The sequence below is a fragment of the Heptranchias perlo genome, chromosome 8, assembly GCF_035084215.1.
Source record: "Heptranchias perlo isolate sHepPer1 chromosome 8, sHepPer1.hap1, whole genome shotgun sequence".
Lineage (NCBI taxonomy): Eukaryota > Metazoa > Chordata > Chondrichthyes > Hexanchiformes > Hexanchidae > Heptranchias > Heptranchias perlo.
In genome coordinates, this window is record NC_090332.1 from 73,471,498 (window position 1) to 73,499,296 (window position 27,799).

General features: G+C 43.1%; 1 protein-coding gene across 1 annotated transcript in view; it reads right to left on the reverse strand.

The window, feature by feature from the left end:
- The window catches only part of entpd6 (ectonucleoside triphosphate diphosphohydrolase 6), an 81,748-nt gene that overhangs the window by 23,771 nt on the left and 30,178 nt on the right, over positions 1-27,799 (reverse strand). The window contains exons 3-7 of the mRNA XM_067989315.1: positions 25,165-25,241; positions 17,869-18,012; positions 5,270-5,345; positions 2,932-2,967; positions 1,427-1,515 (exon numbers count right to left, since the gene is read on the reverse strand). Coding sequence (XP_067845416.1) covers positions 1,427-1,515; positions 2,932-2,967; positions 5,270-5,345; positions 17,869-18,012; positions 25,165-25,241 — 422 coding nt within the window. The remainder of the gene's footprint in view (positions 1-1,426; positions 1,516-2,931; positions 2,968-5,269; positions 5,346-17,868; positions 18,013-25,164; positions 25,242-27,799) is intronic.

The following is a 27,799-nucleotide window of genomic DNA, read 5'->3' on the forward strand; positions in this document are numbered from 1 at the left end:
AGCCCAGCATCACCCCGCGCCCCCCGCCATGTCCTCCGCAGCCCACAATCCCCTCCGGCCTCTTCTTCGATCCCCGGCCTTGCCACCCCACAGTCAACCAGTCTGTCGATCAGGCTGGTTGCCAGGCGCGAAGCCTGGAAGTAAAATTTGCTGACCTTATTAAAGTCACGATTGCAGATCTTAACCTTCCAGGTTTTGCACCCGAAAATCATCCCCCCCACCCCCTCGTCCTTCAGCTTGAGGTCAAAATCATGCCTCTTCTTCAAACTACAGAAGCAGCAAATGAAAGAGTTCCTTAAAACTGTGCACAGGATGCTGTGAGTTGTGCATTTTCTGGAGTTGTAATAGAGAAAACAGGAAGAACCAGCAGGTGAAGGAGTTTCAGATCATACAACAGTAAACAAAGGATAGCAATTAGATTCCAGTAAAACAGGTTACGCACTTGAAACTCTCCAGCTCATCTTTTCTGTTTCTTCAGATGATTTTAATGTTTTTACAATTTTATGGAAAACAAAAGGCAGAGAGGAGTGCTGGCACTGGAAAGTGAGGCACAGTTGGATGCTAAAAACCACGTTTTCACAAACAGAGATAAACCATTCCACTGATGCATTTTGTTGACCATCAACTCCATTTTGCATACCGTACCTTGAGTTTAACAGTTAATTGAAATCCTGCCTTTGAAATAGTTGGGATAAACGTACCGTAATGTGTATTTTTTTTATTATAGATAAATTAGTATAGCTCCCAAAATAGTTGAACAATGAGTAGCTGAAACCAACATCTGACGCATCCAAATCAGGCAGATCACAGATTTGGTTCTTACTCTCTGTGGAGTTAGCTGACCTCAGTTGGGTTGGAGGTAAGGATGCTACAATCGGCCTTCTTGCCTTTTGGTTGGGGCAGATTCCCATTCCTGATTGCTGGGACTATTGAATAACGGTTTTCACAGAAGAGTGGACAGAATTCAGTACATAAAATGCCAGTAAAAAGCCATGAATTCCATGCAAGGAAAGCGGAATTTGACTCCTTTAGTCATTGCAAATCAATGGCCTTAACTGTAAATGGATGCAACTATGGAACTCGATCCCCCAATGCACTCAATCCCGAGTAACGACGGCAGAATTTAATTTACTGAGTCATGAATCAGTGGTGGTGCTGGTCACCATCCAGTGACCACTGCTGGAAGTACATCTGTATTGACACCTGGGTAGAATAGACTCAGGCATGGGTGCGATGCCTCTGTGGTCAAATCATTTTCCACAGCCATCATCAAGAGTCATTTAAGATGAGGTACCAAATAGCAATCAATGCCAGTGGAATTGATCCCTGCAGGAGGGGTAGGGGAAAAAATTGGCAGAATTTTTTTTTAAATAAAAAAGATAAATTAATCTTCTGACTACTACTTCATTTATGAAAAAAAACTTACCTCGCTATGAGGCAAAAATGTGATCTGGGTAGAACCACCTCCAAGATCAAGCATTCCTGCAGTATTGTGCTTTGATCCTTGTAAGCTATCTAAAAAGAATGCACTACAATCAACACTGAAAATTCACCAGACGGAGGAAGGTATTGAAATGGTTAGGTAAATTGCCTTTCAATACATTACACAATTTCTACTTCACATTTCTTTAAAAACCAGCAATGGCATTGCTCTCGGGTAGTTTGAAGGCTGAAGCACAGTCGTATGTGTAGCTGTTAACCAGGCCTGTCCCTAGAAGGATGATGCTCACATACTTCTTTTGGGGGGGGGGGGGGGGAATGTATTTGGGGTCAAATAGAGATCGATTATAGTTGTTGGACATTTCTCTAGATTTGTAGCTGTTTGACTCCTCCAGTCCAAAAAAAAGTCAAATTTCCCTCAGAGTGCATTTGAAAGCACAGAAATGAAAGAGAGAGAAGGGCCCCTCCTTCCCGCAAACTGCAGGTCTACTAAACTTACACATGCCAACTCTGAACCCGAAAGACCGGCAAACCATCTGTACAATTTCATTCAGCGAAACATTCAGATGAGAACCATTGTTGCGGGCATACCGAGACTGAATGGGTCCCTGGAGGGTCGAACTCGGGCTCCTGCCAGGTGGGGAAGGAGGGTTTGCAGGAATATAGGGGTGGCCTCATCTCTGTCTCAGGGAACTGACTGCCTAAAACCGTAAGCACGATGGCAGGCACTCAAGAGGTTGGAGGGGGAAGTGGGAGGTGGCCTTGGAGGAACCGCTATGGAAAATAATAATATACTGGGGAAAGGTCTAAAAATGCAGACGGGAGGGCCTGGAAAAGTTTCAAGAAAATCATTTACTTAAAAATAGAAAGGGGGGAAACCGAAGCAAGGGAAGAAGAAAATGGTGAGTAGTTGTTCTGTTATCAAGGAGGAAGGTTAGTAATGTTGGCAGTCTCCTCAGCAGTGAGGCTGTCTGAATAATGGTGCTGTAGGTATGGGGATCTGCAGCTCACGAAGCTCCATCTAGCGGTAGAGCAGTGCTGCTACAGGCACGACTGCAACTGCTTGGAGCTGCTTTCTTAATAATATGAAATCTCAACAAGGTGCCATGTAGCGAGGTATGACAGGAATGGTGCTGCCCAAATAAAGAGTGCACAATGTACATAGAAAATTTAATATATGATGGATAGAAGACAAGGGGATCTCTCGTGGTAGTGCTCACAGGCAGTCTGGGGACTTGTTACAATGTTGAGCTGCTAATCTGACCTGTCCCTTTAAGGCCACTGCTCGGGTACTCCCTTGTGGGACTCTCAGTTGGAAGTAGCTGGGTAAATTATTATTGTAAAATTGAACAGAAGCTACTTGTACAAATCAAAATTAAATCCTGCCACCAATTAATCCATTAAAACTAATATTTCAGTACATTTCAATTCTGTAGAACGTACAAATATTAGTATCATTATCCACTAGAAACTCTATATACTGTTGCTTACCTATTAAAAAGTTGATAGTAATCCATGCAGAAATACCTGTAATTACAAAGCATTAGTTATGGGAAAACAGACAAAGAATCAGAAAGAGAATAGCGCTTACTGATATGGAGACCCTCAGTGTCTAACGTCAGACTGAGGTTTGTTAGCAAAACACTGAAAAAGTGACTAACTTACACTAGATGACAAATTCTATAAGCAAAGTTTTAAGGGTTGGAAACATGAGCTATACATACAGATCAAAAAGCTCCCACTGCATTTAAATATCAATGTTCAAGTTATCTCACACCATCTTAGGCTTTATATCAAATCTGATGTACAGTTAATTCAAAGTTGATTAATTCAAATTGAAGTCTGACAAAAAAAGTCACTTACTCTGCTGTTTTGTTAAAATTGCTTAATTTGAACTATTGTTTTTTGAGCTCAATAGAATCTGAATTAACAGTAGACCATACTTTGCACAACTGTTTGAACACTGGAACAGAAAGCACTGCTTGAATGGGGTGCCGTCTTATAAGATTTTAATAAAGCTCACCCTCCCAGGCACTAAAATAAATAAGGAAGTTAGGGACTGGACAGTACATTGCATTACATCACTGCCCTTTCAGCCATGGTAAATGCAGCTTTGGATACACTCTGATGGGATACAAGTCTCGTAGAACCATATAGCACAGAAGGAGGCTATTCGGCCCATCGTGCCTGTGCCGGCTCTTTGAAAGAGATGTCCAATTAGTCCCACTCCCCTGCTCTTTCCCCATAGTCCTGCAATTTTTTTCCTTTTCAAGTATTTATCCAATTCCCTTTTGAAAGTTACAATTGCATCTGCTTCCACCACCCTTTCAGGCAGGGCATTGCAGATCATAACAACTCGCTGTTTAAAAAAAATTCTCCTCATCGCCCGTCTGGTACTTTTGCCAATTACCATAAATCTGTATCCTTTGCCACAGGAAGTGATTGAGGCAGAGATCACTATCTTTGAGGGGAAAGTTGATAAATATTTGAATCAGAGTAAGATATAAGGAAAGAGTGGGGCAGTGGGATTACTTTTGGTTTGTCCTCACAAAGAACTGTCACAGACAAGCTGGGTTGAATGGCCGTATTCTGTGCTGTAAGCTTCTAACATGACAATATAAAAGCAGCCCACAACAGAGCACTAACCAGTTTTTAAAAAAAAAACTGTCTTCCTGTAACTTCCTCTCTACTTCTCTCCGACTCTGGAATTCTTTCCATCTCTTTCTTTTCCATTGTCTCCCTCTTGCAAACCTGCTATCACTGTTGTCTTGGTATGTGTCCAACACTCTCATTCTTCCCCAGTGCAGGTCTCTCCTTACCTCTGTGTCCTGTCTTTTCTGTATGTCTCTCTTTCACTTTTCTTTATGGAGTAACCTATTATTTTTTTCATCTTTTTAAAAAAAGTCAGTAGATGATAGCCAACATATAATTGTTTGGAGGTGGACACGAAGGAGAACAGGGAGAAACTGAGGGCACTGAGAAAAGTGGAGCAGGGATAAGTAGGGAAGTTCTGTCTCTGAGTTGCTGCAACCACCTGCAGATGAAAGACAAACCAGGGCCAGGGCCTGGGGATGAGAGTGAACAAAGAGTTATGAGGAAAGATTGAAGAAACTTGGGCTTTTCAGCCTTGGAAAGAGGGGTTTGAGAGGTGATCTTAGAGATATACAAGCTAGATATACTTGAAAACGGTAAGAGATAGATAAATCTGGAAAATTACTTTAACCTAAATTGCAAGGGTAGGACAAGGGGACACCGGATCCTATTAGTAAAAGGTAAATTTCGGACTTATATTAGGAGTTATTCCACCTGAAGAATGATCAATTCATGGAATTGACTTCCAGATAGGGTTGTGGAGACAAAAATCGTGGAACCATTTAAGAATCATTTGGATGGCAATGGAAGGACTTTGAATTAACTGATGAATGAGCTAAGTGAGTTGAATGGCATTCTTCATCTGTAATTATCTTGCGATCGCCTGAACTCAGCAGTAGGAATCACTTGTTACTTTCTACATGGCGTAATTGATTTTAACATTTTCCACACCATGGATTACTGAATTAGTACTGCCAGCAGACTAAACAGCCAACGAGAGCCCTCTTGAAGATGATGCGTAATATCACAGTTTGGATAATAGGAGAGAAGCCAGATAATTTGTTAATGTGGCACACATTACTGTGTGACGTTTGAGGTGCACACTTCTGGGAGGCATGAAGGGCAAGTGGAGAAAACACCTTAAAGCAGCAATACCTGACCTCAGGAGTATGTAACACAGACATGACTTGCATCTAGGTACAAATGCATCGAATATAAATAAGAGCCAGTACCCTACCTTCATCAGTCCCATCCATGATACTAACACAATCATCCGTCACTAGGAAAGGGCTCGATTGGAAGACTTCTTTTACCTAGAAGAAAGGATTCAGTAAATTCACAGTACTTAATTTAACAATCTTTTCTGCTAACTTTGGTCCCAGCTTTTTTGCATATGATTAACAGAAAATAAAGTCAGTATTGTGTACACCAAATTATAGTCAACTCAAAAACACTCTAACCCAAAGAGTTAACAGATAGCAACTAACCACATTACATTTTCCCCAATATACACACACATTTAGATAGTAGCATGCCAATAAGACAGTAGTGTCAGAAATTAAATCTGTGCATTCTGGTCTGTAGTAATAAGGAGTTCTAACAGTTTTAAGGATTCAAGTACCCGGTATTTCGCGCAGAACTATGTAGGATTTTCTGCATTTTAAAAAAAAACAATATGTATAGATACATATGGTTTAATATTTTAAATACAGTGGAGTCTTGAGACACACGAGGTCAAGATAAGCAAAAAAAACTTGAATATAGTCAGACTCAAATGTGACACGGCATCAGTGCATATACAAAAAAAATCATTTGAAATCTCAGCATGTCACCGAATTTCGATATCAAAAATAGATGCACATGGTGTCAGAAACACACAGAATATAATATACAAAGAGTCATCTGTAGGAGAAATTCCTGCACACTCAACATCTAAAGGTTTGGAGATAGCTACAACTACCTCTTTTACGACTGCAATATTCCTGTAAATGGTGTTTTACAGCATTATGCAACAACCTAAAAAAATGCAGCCTTTAAATAAATCCTACAATTTAAAAATACTAGACCTCCGATGATGTTGCTCACAGGTAGTCTTACATTCAGCATGGCTATGACTTTTAGCAGCAAAGCTGCCGGGGGGCTTTATAGGCCACTTCTCTACATAAGCAAATCCAGTTAATTGCACCTACTTAGAAACTGTTAGGGCTCAAGGGCAGCTTTTAAACAAATTCGTTCATGGGATGTGGGCGTCGCTGGCGAGGCCAGCATTTATTGCCCATCCCTAATTGCCCTTGAGAAGGTGGTGGTAAGCCGCCTTCTTGAACTGCCGCAGTCCGTGTGGTGAAGGTTCTCCCACAATGCTGTTAGGGAGTTCCAGGATTTTGACCCAGCGATGATGAAGGAACGGCGATATATTTCCATGTCAGGATAGTGTGTGACTTGGAGGGGAACATACAGGTGGTGTTGTTCCCATGTACCTGCTGCTCTGGTCCTTCTAGGTGGTAGAGGTCGTGGGTTTGGGAGGTGCTGTCGAAGAAGCCTTGGCGAGTTGCTGCAGTGCATCCTGTGGATGGTACACACTGCAGCCACAGTGCGCCGGTGGTGAAGGGAGTGAATGGTTAGGGTGATGGATGGGGTGCCAATCAAGCAGACTGCTTTGTCCTGGATGGTGTCGAGCTTCTTGAGTGTTGTTGGAGCTGCACTCATCCAGGCAAGTGGAGAGTATTCCATCACACTCTTGACTTGTGCCTTGTAGATGGAGGAAAGGCTTTGGGGAGTCAGGAGGTGAGTCACTCGCCACAGAATACCCAGCCTGTGACCTGCTTTTGTAGCCACAGTATTTATATGGCTGGTCCAATTAACTTTCTGGTCAATGGTGACCCCCAGGATGTTGATGGTGAGGGATTCGGCGATGGTAATGCCGTTGAATGTCAAGGGGAGGTGGTTAGACACTCTCTTGTTGGAGATGGTCATTGCCTGGCACTTGTCTGGCACAAATGTTACTTGCCACTTATGAGCCCAAGCCTGGATGTTGTCCAGGGTCTTGCTGCATGCAGGCTTGAACTGCTTCATTATTTGAGGGGTTGCGAATGGAACTGAACACTGTGCAATCATCAGCGAACATCCCCATTTCTGACTTTATGATGGAGGGAAGGTCATTGATGAAGCAGCTGAAGATAGTTGGGCCTAGGACACTGCCATGAGGAACTCCTGCAGCAATGCCTTGGGGCTGAAATGATTGGCCTCCAACAACCACTACCATCTTCCTTTGTGCTAGGTATGACTCCAGCCACTGGAGTTTTCCCCCTGATTCCCATTGACTTCAATTTTACTAGGGCTCCTTGGTGCCACACTCGGTCAAATGCTGCCTTGATATCAAGGGCAGTCACTCTCACCTCAACTCTGGAATTCAGCTCTTTTGTCCATGTTTGGACCAAGGCTGTAATGAGGTCTGGAGCCGAGTGGTCCTGGCGGACCCCAAACTGAGCATCGGTGAGCAGGTTGTTGGTGAGTAAGTGCCGCTTGATAGCACTGTCGACGACACCTTCCATCACTTTGCTGATGATTGAGAGTAGACTGATGGGGCGGTAATTGGCCGGATTGGATTTGTCCTGCTTTTTGTGGACAGGACATACCTGGGCAATTTTCCACATTGTCGGGTAGATGCCAATGTTGTAGCTGTACTGGAACAGCTTGGCTAGAGGCGCAGCTAGTTCTGGAGCACAAATCTTCAGCACTACAGCCAGGATGTTGTCGGGGCCCATAGCCTTTGCTGTATCCAGTGCACTCAGCCGTTTCTTGATATCACATGGAGTGAATTGAATTGGCTGAAGACTGGCTTCTGTGATGTTGGGGATATCGGAAGGAGGCCGAGATGGATCATCCACTCGGCACTTCTGGCTGAAGATGGTTGCAAATGCTTCAGCCTTATCTTTTGCACTCACGTGCTGGACTCCACCATTATCGAGGATGGGGATGTTTATGGAGCCTCCTCCTCCCGTTAGTTGTTTAATTGTCCACCACCATTCACGACTGGACGTGGCAGGACTGCAGAGCTTTGATCTGATCCGTTGGTTGTGGAATCGCTTAGCTCTGTCTTTAGCATGTTGCTTCCACTGTTTAGCATGCATGTTGTCCTGAGTTGTAGCTTCACCAGGTTGGCACCTCATTTTTAGGTACGTCTGGTGCTGCTCCTGGCATGCTCTTCTACACTCTTCATTGAACCAGGGTTGATCCCCTGGCGTGTTGGTAATGGCAGATTGAGGAATATGCCAGGCCATGAGGTTACAGATTGTGCTGGAATATAATTCTGCTGCTACTGATGGCCCACAGCACCTCATGGATGCCCAGTTTTGAGCTGTTGATCTGTTCTGAATCTATCCCATTTAGCATGGTGGTAGTGCCACACAACACGTTGGATGGTGTCCTCAGTGCGAAAAAGTGACTTCATCTCCACGAGGACTGTGCGGTGGTCACTCCTACCAACACTGTCATGGACAGATGCATTTGCGACAGGTAGATTGGTGAGGACGAGGTCAAGTAAGTTTTTCTCCTCGTGTTGGTTCGCTCACCACCTGCCGCAGGCCCAGTCTGGCAGCTATGTTCTTCAGGACTCGGCCAGCTCGGTCAGTAGTGGTGCTACCGAGCCACTCTTGGTGATGGACATTGAAGTCCCCCGCCCAGAGTACCCTTGCTGCCCTCAGTGCTTCCTCCAAGTGGTGCTCAACATGGAGGAGGACTGATTCATCAGCTGAGGGAGGGTGGTAGGTGGTAATCAGCAGGAGGTTTCCTTGCCCATGTTTGACCTGATGCCATGAAATTTCATGGGGTCCAGAGTCAATGTTGAGGACTCCCAGGGCCTCTCCCTCCTGACTGTATATCACTGTACCGCCACCTCTGGTTGGTCTGTCCTGCCAGTGGGAGAGGACATACCCAGGGATGGTGATGGAAGAGTCTGGGACTATTGCTGAAAGGTATGATTCTGTGAGTATGGCTATGTCAGGCTGTTGCTTGATTAGTTTGTGGGACAGCTCTCCTCATTTTGGCACAAGTCCCCAGATGTTAGTGAGGAGGACTTTACAGGGTCGACTGGGCTTGGTTTGCCTTTGTCGTGTCCGGTGCCTGGTGGTCCGTCTGGTTTTATTCTTATTATGACTTTTTTTAAGCGAGATTTTACAACTGAGTGGCTTGCTGGACCATTTCAGAGGGCAATTAAGAATCAACCACATTGCTGTGGGTCTGGAGTCACATATAGGCCAGACCGGGTAAGGACGGCAAGTTTCCTTCCCTAAAGGGCATTAGTGAACCAGATGGGTTTTTACGACAATCCAGTAGTTTCATGGCCATTAATTAATTAATTGAATTGAATTTAAATTCCCCAGCTGCCGTCACAGGATTTGAACTCATGACTCCGGATTATTAGCCCAGGCCTCTGGATTACTAGTCCAGTAACATAACCACTATGCTACCGTACCCCTGTAAATATCAGGCTCCAGGTCAGTGACTGACTTTCTGTTTTTAAAAAAAAAGATGATGGTCTTGCAGTTGCTTATGACATCTGGAGTGCCAGATTTGTGATTTATTATATGGTTTGCTCATCACACTTCCTGTCTCCCTCTTGTATATCATAGTATCATTGTAGGTGCAGGACAGGAGGAGGCCATTCAGCCAATCGTGCCTGTGCTGGTTCTTTGAAAGCACTATCCAATTAGCCCCATACAACTACTCTTTCCCCATAGCCCTGTAAATTTTTTCCCTTGAAGTATTTATCCAATTCCCTTTTGAAAGTTACCATTGAAACTGATTCCACCACCCTTCCAGGCAGTAATTCAAGTTCATTACAATTCGTTGCTTAAAAAAATGTTTCCTCATGTCGCCTCTGGCTCTTTTGCCGATCACCTTAAATCTGTGTCCTCTGGTTACCGACCCTTCTGCCACTGGAACAGTTTCTCCTTATTTACTCTATCAAAACTGTTCATGATTTTGAACACCTCTATCAAATCTCCTCTTAACCTTCTCTGTTCTAAGGAGAACAACCCCAGCTTCTCCAGGCTGTCCACATAACTGAAGTCCCTCATCCCTAGTACCATTCCAGTATTTCTCTTCTGCACCTTCTCTAGGGCCTTGTCAACCTTCCTAAAGTGTGGCGCCCAGAATTGAACACACCTCCATCTGAGGCCTAACTCATGTTTTATAAAAGGTTTAGCATAACTTCCTTGCTTTTGTACTCTATGCCTCTATTAATAAAGCCCAGGATCCCATATGCTTTTTAACAGCCTTCTCGACTTGTACTGCCACCTTCAAAGATTTGTGTACGTGCACCCCCAGGTCTCTCTGTCCCTGCACCCCCTTTAAAATTGTACCATTTAGTTAATATTGCCTCTCCTCATTCTTCCTACCAAAATGTACCACTTTACACTTCTCTGCATTAAATTTCAACTGCCATGTGTCTGCCCATTTCATCAGTCTACGTCCGCCTGAAGTATGTTACTATCCTCCACATTGTTTACTACATTTCCAAGTTTCGTGTCATCCGCAAACTTTGAAATTATACCCTATATACCCAGGTCATTAATATATATCAAAAAGAGCAGTGGTCCTAATACTGACTCCTGGGGAACACCACTATATACTTCCCTCCAGTCTGAAAAACAACCGTTCACCACTATTCTCTGCTTTTTGTCCCATGGCCAATTTTGTATCTACGTTGCCACTGTCCCTTTAATCCCATGGGCTTTAATTTTGCCAATAAGTCTATTATGTGGTACTTTATCAAATGCCTTTTGAAAGTCCATACACACAACGTCAACCTCACTACCCTCATCAACCCTCTCCGTTATTTCATCAAAGAACTCAATCAAGTTAGTCAAACACGATTTTCTTTTAACAAATCCGTGCTGACTTTCATTTATTAGCCTGTACTTTTCCAAGTGCCAATTAATTTTGTCCCGGATTATTGTCTCTAAAAGTTTCCCCACTACTGACATTAGGCTGACTGGCCTGTAATTGCCGGATTTATCCCTGTCCCCATTTTTGAACAGGGGTGTAACATTTGCAATCCTCCAGCATCAACCCCATATCAAAGGAGGATATGAAGATTATGGCCAGAGCTCCACAATTTCCACCCTTACTTCTCTCATTAGCCTAGGATGCATCCCATCTGTACCGAGTGACTTATCTACTTTGAGTACTGCCAATCTTTTAAGTACCTCCTCTTCATCTATTTTTATCCTATCCACTATCACTACTACCTCCCCCTTTACTGCTACAATGGCAATATCCTCGTCTCTAGTGAAGACAGATGCAAAGTATTCATTTAGTGCCTCAGCCATACCCTCTGTCTCCACAAGAAGATCTCCTTTTTTGTCCCTGATCAGTCCCATGCTTCCTTTGACTTCCCTTTTACTATTTATATGTTTATAAAATACTTTTGGGTTCCCTTTTATGTTAGCCGCTAATCTATTCTCATACACTTGTCCCTCTTATTTCATTTTTTAGATCTTCTCTGTACTTTCTGTATTTAGCCTGGTTCTCTATTGTATTATGAACCTTACATTTGTCATAAGTCTCCTTTTTCTTTTTCATTTTTATCTCTATATCTTTAGTTATCCTGGGAGCTCTAGCTTTGGATGCCCTTCCTTTCCCCCTCATCGGCATGTGTCTACTCTGTTCCTGAACCAACTGCTTCTTGAAGGCCTCCTGTTGACCAATTTTTGATTCTAATCCACTTGGGCAAGATCCCTTTTTAACTCACTGAAATTTGCCCTCCTCCAGTTAAGCATTTTCACATTTGATTGTTCCTTGTCCTTTTCCATAACTATTCTAAACCTAATGATATTATGATCACTGTTCCCTAAATGCTCCCCAACTGAAATATGCTCCACCTGCCCCACGTCATTCCCCAGAACAAGATCCAGCACTGTTTCCTTCCTGGTTGGGCTGGAAACACACTGTTTCAGAAAGTCCTCGAACACATATCAGGAATTCCTCCCCCTCTTTGCCCTTTACACTGTTACTGTCCCAGTCTATATTGGGATGATTGAAGTCCCCCATTATCACTACTCTATAGTTCTTGCATCTTTCTGTAATTTGCCTGCAAATTTGCTCCTCTATCTCCTTCCCACTATTTGGTGGCCTATAGTATACACCTAGTAGCATAATAGCTCCTCTATTGTACCTTAATTCTAACCAAATAGATTTTATCTTTGACCTCCTCAACTATAACATCCCTTTCCAGTGCTATTATAGTTTCTTTGATCAATACTGCCACTCCTCCCCCTCCTTTCTTTCCTTCCCTATCTTGCCTGAATACTTTATAGCCAGGAATATTAAGTACCCAATCTTCCCCTTCTTTGAGCCAGGTCTCTGTTATTGCCACTATAGTCCCATGTGGCGACTTGAGCCTATAGGTCATCAACCTTATTTACCACGCTACGTGCAATTACACATATGCACTGCAATCTCATATTAGACTGCCTCGCATTTGCCCCCTGTCTGATTCCCCCTATTTCTGAACTATTCTTTACTCTAGTGCTACTTGTCCCTCAAAGTCCTCTAAGCACCTTGTTTCTCCTCTCTAATGTTTCATCCTGGTGCCCATCCCTCTGCCAAATTAGTTTAAACCCTCCCCCACAACTAGTTGACCTCCCCGCAAGGACATAGGTCCCAGCTCTGTTGAGGTGCTGCCCAACCATCTTGAACGGGTCCCTCCTGTCCCAGGAATGTGAAGCCCACTCTCCTGCACCATTGCTCCAACCACGCATTAATCTGCCATACCCTACTATTCCTATATTCACTAGCACGTGGCACTGGGAGTAATCTACAGATTACTACCTTTGAGGTCCTGCTTTTCAACTTCCTCCCTAGCTCCTGAAACTCTGACTACAGGACCTCAACCCTTTTCCTTCGTATGTCATTGATTCCCTCATGAATCACGACTTCTGGCTGTTCCCCTTCTCCCCTCAAAATGTTTTGCACCCTCTCAGTGATGTCCTTTACCCTGGCACCTGCAAGAAATATAAAAACGGATTGTAAGCTTCTACAAGTATGTAAAACGAAAGAGTGTAGCAAAAGTAAACGTTGGTCCTTTAGAGGCTGAGACAGGAGAAATTATAATGGGGAATAAGGAAATGGCAGAGATGTTAAACAAATATTTTATATCTGTCTTCACAGTAGAAGATACAAAAAAGCATACCAGAAATAGTGGGAAAACAAGGGGCTAATGAGAGTGAGGAACTTAAAGTAATTAATATCAGCAGAGAAAAAGTACTGGAGAAACTAATGGGACTAAAAGCCGATAAATCCCTGGATCTGATGGCCTACATCTTAAGGTTCTAAAAGAGGTTGCTGCAGGGATAGTGGATGTGTTGGTTATGATCTTCCAAAATTCCCTAGATTCTAGAATGGTCCCAACGGATTGGAGGGTAGCAAATGTAACCCCGCTATTCAAGAAAAGAGGGAGAGAGAAAACGGGGAACAACAAACCAGTTAGTCTGACATCAGTCATCAGGAAAATGCTGGAATCCATTATTAAGGAAGTGGTAACAGGGCACTTAAAAAAATCATAATATGATTAGGCAGAGTCAACATGATTTTATGAAAGGGAAATCATGTTTGACAAATTTATTAGAGTTTTTTGAGGATGTAACTAGCAGGGTAGATAAGGGGAAACCAGTGGATGTAGTATATTTAGATTTTCAAAAGGCATTCGATAAGGTGCTACATAAAAGGTTGTTAAACAAGGGCTCATAGAGTTGAGGTAATATATTAGCACGGATAGAGGATTGGTTAACGGACAGAAAACAGAGAGTAGGGATAAATGGGTCATTTTCAGGTTGGCAGGCTGTAACTAGTGGAGTGCCACGAGGATCAATGCTTGGGCCTCAGCTATTTATAATCTATATTAATGACTCAGATGAAGGGATCGAATGTAATGTGTTCAAGTTTGCTGACAATACAAAGCTAGGTGGGAAAGTACACTGTGAGGAGGACGCGAATAGTCTGCAAAGGGATATAGACAGGTTAAGTGAGTGGGCAAGAAGATGGCAGATGGAGTATAGTGTGGGGAAATGTGAGGTTATTCACTTTGGTAGGAAGAGTAGAAAAACAAAATATCTTAAATGGTGAGAAACTATTGGTGTTGAGAGATTTAGGTGTCCTTGTACAAGAAACACAAGAAGTTAGCATGCAGGTAAAAGTAGCAAGCAATAAGGAGGGCAAATAGCATGTTGGCCTTTATTGCAAGGGGGTTGGAGTACAAGAGTAAGGAAGTATTACTACAATTGTATAGGGCTTTGGGGAGACCTCACCTGGAGTACTGTGTACAGTTTTGGTCTCGTTATCTAAGAAACAAAGGTTCACTAGATTGATTCCTGGGATGAGAGGGTTGTCCTATGAGGAGAGATTGAGTAGAATGGGCCTATACTCTCTGGTGTTTAGAAGAATGAGAGGTGATCTCATTGAAACATACAAGATTCTGAGCAGGTTTGACAGGGTAGAAGCTGAGTGGTTGTTTCTCATGGCCGGAGAGTCTAGAACTAGGGGGCATAGTCTCAGGATGAGGGGTCGACCATTTAAGACGGATATGAGGAGGAATTTCTTCACTCAGAGAGTTGTGAATCTTTGATATTCTCTACCCCAGACGGCTGTGGAATGCAGAGTCGTTGAATATGTTCAAGCCACAGATGGATAGATTTTTGGACTCTAGGGGAATCAAGAGATGTGGGAACGGGCAGGAAAGTGGAGTTGAGGTCGAAGATCAGCCATGATCTTATTGAATGGCGGAGCAGGCTCAAGGGGCCATATGGCCTACTTCTGCTCCTATTTCTTATGCTCACCAAGGAGCCAATGCACCATGCGGGACTCACATTTGTCTATCCCCCGGCTATCGAATCCCCTATAACAACTGCATTTCTTTTGGCCCCCTGTGCAGCTGAATCTCCCACGGTACCGTGGATTTGCTCCTGACTGCACATCCCCGAGGTGTCAACACCCTCACCGGTAATACTGGTTTGTGAGTGCCACACTCCCAGGGGACTCCTGCACTGCCTGCCTGTTCCTCCTAGTCTGTCTGTTGGTCACCCACTCCCCCTCAGTCTGAACTCTCTGCAGCTGCGGGGTGACCACCTTCTGAAACGTGACATCCACAAAACTCTCAGCTTCCCGTATGTACTGTAGTGATGCCAGCTGCCCTCAAGGGCAGAAACTTTGAGCTTGAGCTCGAGCAGTTGACGGCACTTAATGTACACGTGGTTTTCCAGGACACACAAAGTGTTCTGGAGTTCCCACATGACACAGGATGTGCATGCAAGGGCCCCAGCTCTCCTACCATGTTAGGTAACAGCTATTTAAACTGTTTGTTTACCTTTCAGGAACTTCACTGTTTATCTGATACTAAAAAACACTAACCAATGAACTAAATACTTACTGATTTACGTTCGGCGCTCCTCCTTGCCTGGTTTTGATTCCTCGTGCAGCTCCCTTTATGCTCCACTCAGTCTTAGTCTATAGTTCTTTGGTTTAAATCACTTAGCACCTCCTTCCCCCTCTGCACCTAATTCCCACACTCACCAAATTCCCAGCTGAAAGTCCTCACTCTGTTTGCATTTCACTCCATTAGAGATTCACTCTCTGTCTTTCCCAACCTCTGTGCTGACATTGGATTTCTATTGATTGACATGGACTAAAGCCAATTTCTAGAAGCCCTTAACTTAAGGCTCTCTTCTGTCTGAGACTAATGAATGCCATTGACAGTAGGACTAGCCACTCACAGAGCGTGCCCAGATTTTGTTTGTAGGCCCCACCCCATCCTCCTCTATCCAATGATGGAAAAGCCCAGAAGCTCAATTTTATTGTATAAACATCTAAAAAGAACATAAATCATGAACTTTTAGATTGTATCTGACTGATATTGATATAACTATACACAGTGGATTGTTTATACAATTTATGTTTTTAAAGCAGCCATGTTTACTTACTGTTTCAGAAATGAAAAAAATGTATTTAAGTGACACTTTTCATGTTTTTGGGACATCCCAAAGCTTTTTACGATCAATAGATTACTTTTAAAACAGTGCAGTTAGTAATACCGACTGACGTGGCAGTCAATTTGTGCACAGCAAACAAAAGACTGATGACCTTATCCCTCATTGTTGTCACAATCTAGTCCCCTCCAGTGCAGCCCCACCCAGTACTTCCAACACTACAGCACATCATTCCCTTCCCAGTGCCCTCTTTTTATGTCTCCATGAGCCTCCCCCACTGGTCCCACAACCCAGCCCCACTAACCCCTTCCCAGACTTCTCACAAAGCCCAGTGTTCCCCAGATCCTCAACCTCGAGTCCTATTACTCTTTATTCTTCTAACTCCCCACTGGGTAGTTCCACCCCACCAAATATTCTCAGACACTAACATCGTCCTCAGTGTTCCCAGACCTCCTGGCCAACTCACAAGCCTTTCCATGTCCCCCTCCAAATGCTGCTACAACCCAGCCACCACCAAGGTCCTACAAGGCCCCAGACCATAATTCCACTGGGGTCCCCAGACCGTAGCTCTCCCACATAATTACTCCTAGGTACAACCCTCCACGCACTTCCTTCCAGATGTAACCCCTTCCCAACCCCTTGCTTCCTCCTGGCCACACCTGTTAATCCCTCCAGCATATCACCTTTGTCACGGTACCTCTGAGAGTCTCTCCCCCGCCCAGCATGTTACCTCACATCTTGCTGCATACCCTGGGCTTTAAAAAAGGGAGGAGATAGATAGCGAGTAAATCAGAAAAAGGAATACTCGTGAGAGCCACATGGAGACAGCGGGCAGGGTGAGACTTACAGAGTGAGCAGGAAACAATGAGGAAAAAAAGTTGGACAGAGTGCAATAGACACAATGTGAAAAATGTGGGACAATAATACGGGTGGGTCAGAGAGACAGGAAAAAGTGGAATGCAAAGATGGAGAGAGTGACACAAAAGAAAGCAGAGTCACAAAAACAGGAAGAGATCTCTCTTTTGTTTGTGATTAATGATATCATTGCACAGTGTAACTCTCCTGCCATAAAGTAACATTGCATTTGACTCATCGTGAACGATGCAAGAAGTGGCAGCACAGTCACACAGTATGTTGTTGTGCTAAGGCACTGCTTCACAGTTACAGGATGTGGGCTTTTACCCACATATTTCCCATACACCAAGTTACCAGTTTTGCCCAAATTATCAGAGAAATCCAGAGTATAAATGTCATGCTTCATTTGGTCAGGGAGAAGAAAACAAGTGGGTGAATCACACAGGCGGTTCTCATACACATCCCCACAGCCGGCTTAATTGTGGCCACAGGTAGATGGCAGGAATCAGGGCACCCAAAAGGGAGGAAAATATGTTTTATAAAACAGTGGGAAACTTTATATACACAATTTGGGAATCAGTGAATTATGAAAAAAACTCATTTGTGGCAGCAATGCTTAAGGATTACGAGCCCTAAAGTCACTCTGATCTGGTCACGCATCATTTACTTCTCCACAGCAGCCCAATTAAATTTTCCCCATTCTGCACCCCCCATCAACAGGAGCAATCATCATACAAGGGCCAGTCCCAGTTTGGACAACAAGCAAGTTAGGATCTGCAGAGTTGAATGCAAGCAAACAGAACAGTGCATTACGTGGGCTTTATTAATATAGAGGCATAGAGTACAAAAGCAAAGAAGTTATGCTAAACCTTTATAAATACTGGTACACCTCAGCTGGAAAACTGTATTCAATAATAAATGTGTAGTACGTAAATTTTCCAAATCAATGATTTTGTTTCAATGTTAGTAAACTTTAAGAAGGTTACTTCGCTGGAGTTACCTTATCCAACAAATGCTGGGCCTTTTCTCCTGGCAACAGACGTAAACCAGCAGTAGCTTTTAGTACTAAAGGTGTGCTTGCCCAACGGTCACTGGGAACCGACTCTTTGGCAATGTACAGCAGATCTTGAATGCCTTTTGTGCTCTGTAACACATTAACCATATGTATCCAACTGTATTAAACAAGGAATGTAATTCTGATAGTAGCTTCAGTGGTAATTCAATATCTATAAACATTGAATTACCACTGAAGCTACTATCCGTGCTTATTAATTGAGTAAACAATCAAATTTAGTAAATTAGTATAAAAATTAGATCCCAATTCCGGGAGTCGTATGGAGTACTTAGACATTCACCATCTTTCATTCCCTCAATTAGTATGTATTTCATTTGGGACTAAAGAGACTCTGGTGGTTCAGGGCTGGCTTTTCAATCGGGTGTTGTGGCTCTGGGTAAGTTTCCATTATCAGCTTGCAGTAGTTATTTTTTTAAAACAGTGCTTTAATATTTCACGATTTTAAAAAAATTTCTTGGGATGTGGGCATTGCTAGAAAGGTGGCATTTATTGCCCATCCTTTGTTGCCCTTGAGAAGGTGGTGGTGGGCCACCTTCTTGAACAGTTGTAGTCTGTGTGGTGACGGTGCTCTCAATAATGCTGTTAAGTAGGGAGTTCAGGGACTTTTGACCCAGCGAGGATGAAGAAACGGTAATATATGTCCAAGTTGGGATGTTGTGTGACTTGGAGGTGATTTAGAAGGCTTGTTGCTGCAGTTTCTCATAGCAGACAGGACCTGGAGTTTAACATTGTCAGTATTTGCATGCTTTTGAATTCAGATTCTGAACTTGATAAAAATGCCAGAATATTAATTTCTGAAGCAGTATTTTTATTACTCAAAGCTACTACTAAAAAAATTCTCCAAATTAAAAATATATAAATTAGAAAATTCTTCTTTACATACAGGATTACATCAGCCTCCTGACCATAATATGCAGTTGCATGTCACACAAAGCCAGATTGTTCAACTCGGCTTAACCCTAGCAGAGTGCTAAATTCCAGCCCAATGAAATTTTCCCCATTCTGCACCCCCCATCAACAGGAGCAATCATTATACAAGGGACAGTCCCAGTATGGACAGTGAGCAAGTAAGGCGCTGCAAAGTTGAATGCAAGCAAAAACAGAACAGTGCATTACATGGGCTTTATTAATTTAGAGGCATAGAGTACAAAAGCAAGGAAGTTATACTAAACTTTTATAAAACACTGGTACACCTCAGCTGGAATATTGTATTCAATTCTGGGCACCACATTTTAGGAACGATGTCAAGTCCTTAGAGAGGGTGCAGAAGAGATTTACTAGAATGGTACCAGAGATGAGGGACTGCAGTCATCTGGAGCAATGGAGAAGCTGGGGTTGTTCTCCTTTGAACAGGGAAGGTTATGGGGAGATTTGATAGAGGTGTTCAAAGTCATGAATGGTTTTGAGAGTAAATAAGGGGAAACTGTTTCCAGTGGTAGAAGGGTCAGTAACCAGGGCACTCAGATTTAAGGTGATCGGCAAAAGAGCCAGAGGTGACATGAGGAAACATTTTTTAGGCAGCGAGTTGTAATGATCTGGAATGCACTGCCTGAAAGGGTGGTGGAAGCAGATTCAATAGCAGAAAATTGGGTAAATACTTGACAGGAAAAAATTTACAGGGCCATAAAGGAAAGAGCAGGGGAAATGGACTAATTGGATCGCTCTTTCAGACAGCCGACATTGACACGAAGGGCCGAATGGCCTCCTTCTGTGCTGTAACCATTCTATGATTCTATAAGTAGCAATAGACTGACTATCTTACTACTGAAACATTTCTAGTCAGTCTGTTCTGCACTGAGAGAAAGTGAAGTGACCAGTAACCTGTCCTTCAGAGGAAGTCTGTATTTCTCTATCAGAACAACTCGTTACTGCCTTGAACTACCAGAGCCTTTGACAAGGTCAGTCATTGTACACTTCTAACAAATTATATGGCCAAACAAAACTGGAAAACAAATTTAGGATAAAACTTCAGGTGATCACAATGTCAAATCAAATATGATTAATCTACAATAAGGGCTTTTGGTCGATGGCATTATTTCAAAGAAGAGCAGGGGAATTCTCCCTTGTCCTGGCCAATATTTATCCCTCCACCAACATCATTAAAAAACAGATGATCTGGTCATTATCACGTTGCTGTTTGTGGGACCTTGCTGTGCGCAAATTGGCTGCCATGCTTCCTACATTACAACAGTGACTACATTTCAAAAATACTTCATTGGCTGTAAAGCACTTTGGGACCTCCTGAGGTTATGAAAGGTGCTCTATAAATGCATGTCTTTCTTTCTTTCTTTATTAACCCCAAGTCTAATCTAATGCTATTAGTGCAGCTTTTCGTGCAAGAAATTTAAGCTCCTACTCAAGGAGGTTCGATCAGTGGACATTTTAATTTGTGAAGAACAAAATGAAACAGTGAGGACCTAACTGGGCACAATAATCAAATAACCTGCATAAAATGGGACACCAATGGATAATCGCTGAATGATTCAAAGGCAACTGGATCATGAACCTGGATAGAACCAGATTTTAAAATCATTTCAAACAAATGTCAGTGGCACACGAGAATGTGCAGGACATCACACAAAATAGGAGTAATTGACAGTATCATTCCAACGTGCAAAGATTTTCTACTTGATGTTGTAAGTTCTGTTAGTGGGTGTCCTAAGGTATCTACCAGTTGATTACAGGAGGGCTTGTTCGAACAGTCAGCTGGAACATCTCCAGGTCTGTATGCAACATTTGGTCAACTGTTAGAAGAGATCTCTCCTGAGAGGCACTGGGATCTAGTCCCTGCTCATTTTCAGGATATCTGAAAATTAGTTCCTAACTTTTGGCCCTTCTGCTTATCATCTTTTGAAATGATCACAGGGCTGGTGAAAATAGAGGAAAGCTTTGTGTCCAGCAAAAGGATACCATCTGGCTGACTTGGCTCCCATCGTGGACTGGAAATTTGGGAAACAGTTCTTATCCAGCAAGCCAAACAGGGCATCCCAAATCCTGAAATTACATGAACCACAGGATTTCCCACTTGATACTGATTCAGGAAACAAGAGTGTTTGCTGCTATGCTATCTAATTCAGCTAAGTGCTGAGCCAGGAGTATAACCTCATGAATCAGACACCAGCATGCTAGTAGGACCATGTCCTGGTACAAAAAGCAGGAATGAGTCTCACCTCACCAGTTAATATAATAAACTATGTTGCCCAGCTACACACATACCAATTTGTCTTGTAGCATTATCCAGAAACATTCCAAAACTAAAGGCGGACCATTCTACTGTCTCTTTGCAGATGGGCACCCCACCTCGTCAGACACACATCCATTACCCCTGTCAACTGCAAGGGACTCCTCCGCAGGACACCATCATGCAAAATCCAAAGCCAACACCTCGTTAACGTGTACTGGTTGGAAAGGGAGAGCTCTGTGCTTGAAATATCAAACAGATTGGCGTTCGAGGACCACAAAGGTTGCGCTATCAGAATTAACATTCTTAAATAACTTTTCACCACAATCCAACATGTTCATGTGGTTAATGGTGAAGTACCCACCCAACAAAGGGGGTCTGAAAGTAGAGGCTGGCTTAAGTGATACTTTCTCAGGACATGATTTAGGCAGCCTCTCTAATTCCCTCCTCAGAGAGATGTTTTTATTATATTGTGCTTGGACTATCCCAACAGAAGTACAGTGTGAAAGGCACCTGATAAGTCGCTGGGGCCAGCTTCTGTGATATCTTCCTTGATAACCCACAGCTTTTTGCTGGGGTGTCCTTATCCAAGAGAGGTCCAGAGCTGCTAGACCAATGGTTCCCTCCTTGGAAGGATCAGACACTGTGGCTTATACGCTGTTCTGTGCTGACCATTGCTAACAGGTCCTCAGCACTGAGTAGCATTTGAAGGTCCTCGGTGCTAACTGGTATCAGTGCATCGTTGGAAAAAACCAATATCAGTTACTGTTGAGTCCAGTGCTGATGAACATTCAGCAATATGCAACTGGGCATGGCTGGATTTTGTAAGTTTACTGTGCTTGTTGATTTTGTTTGGAATGATGTGGCAAGACGCTGCAGCTGTTCGTTATGGGGGTCCTGAGTGATCCTGATGCAAAGATGGCAAGTGCCAAATTTTCAAGACGGCACTTTATACAATGACCTGAGTGTCAGCCATCATGAAAGTGCTATTGAATTCTGTCCAACAGTTAAAGACTTTGACAGATGTTGCAGCATGCATGCTGATCCAACTCAAGAAGGCACCTAGTTTTGTTTTGATGCAGGCAATGTATTGCATGACAGTGTCAAAGTGCACATTATACGACCATAGCTCAGTTGGGGCACACTATCTGTGTCAAGTATAAAATACCAATTTATCCCTTGGCCATCCTTTATGCTGATGCTCTTTTTGCTCAGTTCATTTGATTTTTATATGGTTAGAAGATTATAGCTGTGTTCTGTGTTGCAGGCTAACAGTGCTGTCCTTCAACTGTGTAACCTTGTCAAAGTTCACCTGATCATCTAATTTACTGTTAAGTATACACTGCAAGTTAATCTAGCCAAAGTTTGGCTGGAATACAGACTTCAAATGGAAATATGGTTTATATACTGGAAGCTTTGCTGCTTATGGGGGGGGAAGAGATCTCCTGAAAACATCTTTGAAAACAAGTTGTCTAACAGAGGGTATGTTTTAAAACCAAGAAGATTTTTCTGCTGGAGAAAAGGCTTTTCAGCAGATTGGCGCTTTGATAGATTTTTAATGTTGTGTGTAAGTGAATACTACCTTGTGGTCCGAAGTAACATAATCGGAGTTAGAATCATAGGATGTCAGAACATGAAAAAAGCCACCTGGCTACCTTTCTCACTCCCTGTACTCTTTCATATCCCTCTTTTTCAAGTGACTACCTAATTCCCTTTTTAAGAATTTGTGGTTTCTACTTCAACTAGTCTGTGGCAGAGAGCTCCACACACTAACCACCTTCAATGTTAAAAAAAAATCTACCTCTCCTTATTCTATACATTTATCTTAAGTTTGTGCCCTTTTGTTACTGGTTATTGTTTTTCCTTAAGCTTCATTGTTTCATTTGTGACAAAATAGCAGCTTAGCCTGTAAAATTCTGATTGTGTCTGTAGTATTTTCCTATTCTAAACAGATTAAAGGACACAATGTAAATTTCAGTAAGCACTTTACCACAGTTGAATTAATGCAACCATGACAGCCTCTGTGAAGGCTGAGTTGCTAAGAAGTGAACTTTCAGAGCAGCTTGAGAGGGACAAGGTTTGCTTCCTGGAAGTATTGTACAAGTACTGAAAAAGAAAACAGTATTTTAAAAACACCCCTTCAACAACTCAACCCTCTATAAAGCTCAAGTCTGTCCAAAACTTGAGTACTGGTCTTCCAGGACCTTCATCACACCCTTGGACAGATAGAAGAGAAAGCTCATTGTCTAATAGGCAATTCCTCTCCCATCTCTAACCCCCAACTTTTCTCACTTCCTCCCCATCCCCATCTCAATATTTCTTTTTGTCTTTCTCTGTTTTGTCTGTACCACTGTCGTCAGTGCATCTTTGAACTTTTTGTTCCTTCTGAGTTCCAATTCAATGCTCTCCTGGCAGGTCTTCCATCTTCCACCCTCCATAAACCTGAGCTCATCCAAAACTCTGCTGCCCGTATCCTAACTTGCACCAACTCTCATTCACCCATCACCCCTGTACTCGCTCACCTTCAATGGCTCCAGGTCCACCAACGCCTTGATTTTAAAATTCTCATCCTTGTGATAAATCTGTCCATGGCTTCGTCCCTCCCTATCTCTGTAACCTCCTCCAGCCCTACAACCCTCCGAGAACTCTATGTTCCTCCATCTCTGGCCTCTTATGCATCCCCCACTCCCTTCACCCCACCACTGGTGGCCGTGCCATCAGCTGTTTAAGCCCTAAGCTCTGGAATTCCCTCCCCAAAACTCTTTGCCTCTCCACCTCTCTTTTCTCCTTTAAGACTCTGCTTAAAACCTACCTCTTTGACCAAGCGTTTGGTCACTTGTCCTAATGTCTTCTTTGGCTTGGTGTCAACTTTTGTCTCATTATGCTCCTGTGAAGCGTTGGTACATTTTACTATGTTAAAGGCGCTATATAAATCCAAGTTGTTGTTCTTGTCGCCATCTATACTTCCCCCGACACCTCCAGTGTTGAAATCAAAACTCTGGAAATCCTTGCCTCCCTGTCTTTCCTTCATCCTATAATCTTCAGGTGTTTACAGCCAAAACTTGACATAACCCAACTACTTTCTGATGTATTCAGTCTTCTCCACTCTCTTCGACCTTTATGGTGCTCTGCACAATGGATTTTGGATTCTCAACTGAAAAGAAACTTCTCAATCTAGAAGTTACTCAGCATTTTTGCACTAAATGCACTATTTTACAGCTCCAAATTCATCACTTTGCTGAACACCTCTGTTTAGTCCGCACATGCAACCCTGAGCTTCCGGTCACTTGTTACTTTAATTCTCCATCCCACTCTGACACCTCTGTCCTTGACCTCCTACACTGTTCCAATGAAGCTCAACACAAGCTCGAGGAACATCACTCATCTTTCTATTAGGCACTTTACAGCCTTCTGGCCTTATCATTGAGTTTAACAACTTAAAATCTTCACCACCACTCCCATGTTCTCTCAGACAACTGGTGCTGGTAATGGAGGATGCTGCACCAGCGATTCTGGGTATGGAGGAGGTGTGGACTGGTGCCTGGGGTGGAACTGTCCGCACCCATGGGGACTACTTACCTTTCTTCTGCCATGTTCCTGGGACACAGAAACCTTCACTTTATCATATTTTCTATGCTTCCCTCCCCCTCTGATATTCTACAGTAACCATTTACACCTCTTCTGGACCCATCTTTTGTTTCTTTAATTGTCCCATTACCACCCCCTCTTGCCTTGCACCATTATACCATTGTCATTTAATCACTCCTGCCTTCCACCCTATCACAGACCTCTCCCTTCCGCACACCCCCCCCCCCACCTTCCCCTGGCTCTGCGCTGCTTAAAAGCTGTCCATCTCTAACATCTTCCAGTTCTGATGAAAGATCATCAACCTGAAACGTTAACCATGTTTCTCTCTCAACAGATGCTGTCTGACCTGCTAAGTGTTTCCAGCATTTTCTGTTTTATTTCAAAAGAGGAGTGGCTGGTAACATCATATTCATTCTAATAAGAAAAAATAAGAAATTCAGAAAAAGTAATACCAAGTTGGGCTTGTCAGAATATGCTGACAATCCTGGCTTCAAGGCTTTGAACGTTTCATGTGCAAGTTTAGGAGATTCTGTTGAAAGGAAACACAAATTTAGAAAACTGAATGATATGAACAGTAAATTTGAAAAGTCTATATCAATTATGTGAACATACAGCAATATGTAATAACCACTGCTTTACTTGAATATCTTTAAAAAGACAGAAGTTTAGTCAATTGATCATAGAATTACAGACCACTTGTGGGGGAGTCCAAAACTCGAGGTCACAAAAAAAGATAGTCATTATTTAATCCAATAGGGAATTCAGGAGAAACTTCTTTACCCATAGAGTAGTAAGAATGTGAAACTCACTACCACAAGGAGTAGTTGAGGCAAATAGCATAGATGCATTTAAAGGGAAGCTAGATAAGCACGAGAGGGAGAAAAGAATAGAAGGGTATGCTAATAGGGTTAGATGAAGTAGGGAAAGAGGAGGTTCAAGTGAAGCATACATGCCGACATGGATCAGTTGGGCCGAATAGCATGTTTCTGTGCTGTAGACTCCATGAAGTCTGAGATGAGGAAAGAGAGAATACATCAGAACAACAGCAATGAGGGGGAGAAGTGGAGACACAGTTCACAAACACATACCACAAAAGCTAATTTAAAAGGGAAGGACGAGAGGGAGAGAACTTTTTATTGTCTGTGAGAAACCCCAAGGGAGGTCAAGGAGTCTGGTTTGCCCTTGAGTAAATTAGAGTAGTATTTTTTAATATAAACTCAGTTCCTACTGATTTAACAATATGCACCGAGAAGCAGGAATGCTCCAAGGGGATATCCTTGTCTGATGTATGGTGCACGTTTATTTATTCTTTTTCCCCTTACATGGAACACCTTTTGAGCACGATTGGGGAAACACTTCAAATGAGAAGCAAAATTTTGAAAACTAAATCATATGTACATATGACAGTTTTACCCTGAAAAATTACCTTGAACTAAAAACACAGTAGCTCTAGATTTAAATAAATCATTGCATTTGAATAATAAGAAACGTGATATACACACTGGATGACAGTTTCCCGTTTGTTTTTTCTAAAGCACGCAAAACAGGATTTCATTAAAGCAGCTGCTAATGAAGTCTGAACATCCTTAACTAGCATCTTTAAAAAGTTACCGATTTGGCAAGTTAGTTCCAGTATAACAACATTTAAAAGGGAAGCCTAGAGTTCAATTTGATAAAACAATTAAGTAATTATTGACCTCAGAATTAACAGATAGTGGGGGAAAAAAATTGGACAGGGCCTGTTATCGGGCAGGGGTAGCGCGATCCGCTATTACCCTGTGCCCAATGACCCCTGTGCAGGCAGGACGAGATTTTCATCAGGTTTGAGAACCTACCTGCAATCTGTGTTGCAAATCAGCATTGAACAAGTCGCACTTTCCACCAGCAGGGTGAGCTCCAATTTCTTAAAGGCAGGCTGTCTCTTAAAAACCTCTTAAAGGTAGATGGTACCTGTTATTTGCTGAAAATAACAATCTGCTGTCTGCACGGAGTCTGAACGGAGATCAGACATCGCACAAACAAAACACAGATGCAGCTCCCATTCCTATGTTTACAACCATCTTCAGCCAGAAGTGCCGAGTGGATGATCCATCTCGGCCTCCTCCCGATATCCCCACCATCACAGAAGCCAGTCTTCAGCCAATTCAATTCACTCCACGTGATATCAAGAAATGGCTGAGTGCACTGGATGCAGCAAAGGCTATGGGCCCCGCCAACATCCCAGCTGTAGTGCTGAAGATTTGTGCTCCAGAACTAGCTGCGCCTCTAGCCAAGCTGATCCAGTACAGCTACAACACTGGCATCTACCCGACAATGTGGAAAATTGCCCAGGTATGTCCTGTCCACAAAAAGCAGGACAAATCCAATCCGGCCAATTACCGCCCCATCAGTCTACTCTCAATCATCAGCAAAGTGATGGAAGGTGTCGTTGACAGTGCTATCAAACAGCACTTACTCACCAATAACCTGCTCATTGGTGCTCAGTTTGGGTTCTGCCAGGACCACTCGGCTCCAAACCTCATTACAGCCTTGGTCCAAACATGGACAAAAGAGCTGAATTCCAGAGGTGAGGTGAGAGTTACTGCCCTTGACATCAAAGCAGCATTTGACCGAGTGTGGCACCAAGGAGCCCTAGTAAAATTGAAGTCAATGGGAATCGGGGGAAAACTCTCCAGTGGCTGGAGTCATACCTAGCACAAAGGAAGATGGTAGTGGTTGTTGGAGGCCAATCATCTCAGCCCCAGGACATTGCTGCAGGAGTTCCTCAAGGCAGAGTCCTAGGCCCAACCATTTTCAGCTGCTTCATCAATGACCTTCCCTCCATCATAAGGTCAGAAATGGGAAGTTCACTGATGATTGCACAGTGTTCAGTCCCATTCGCAACCCCTCAAATAATGAAGCAGTCCGAGCCCACATGCAGCAAGACCTGGGCAACATCCAGGCTTGGGCTCATAAGTGGCAAGTAACATTCGTGCCAGATAAGTGCCAGGCAATGACCATCTCCAACAAGAGAGAGTCTAACCACCTCCCCTTGACATTCAACGGCATTACCATCGCCGAATCCCCCACCATCAACATCCTGGGGGT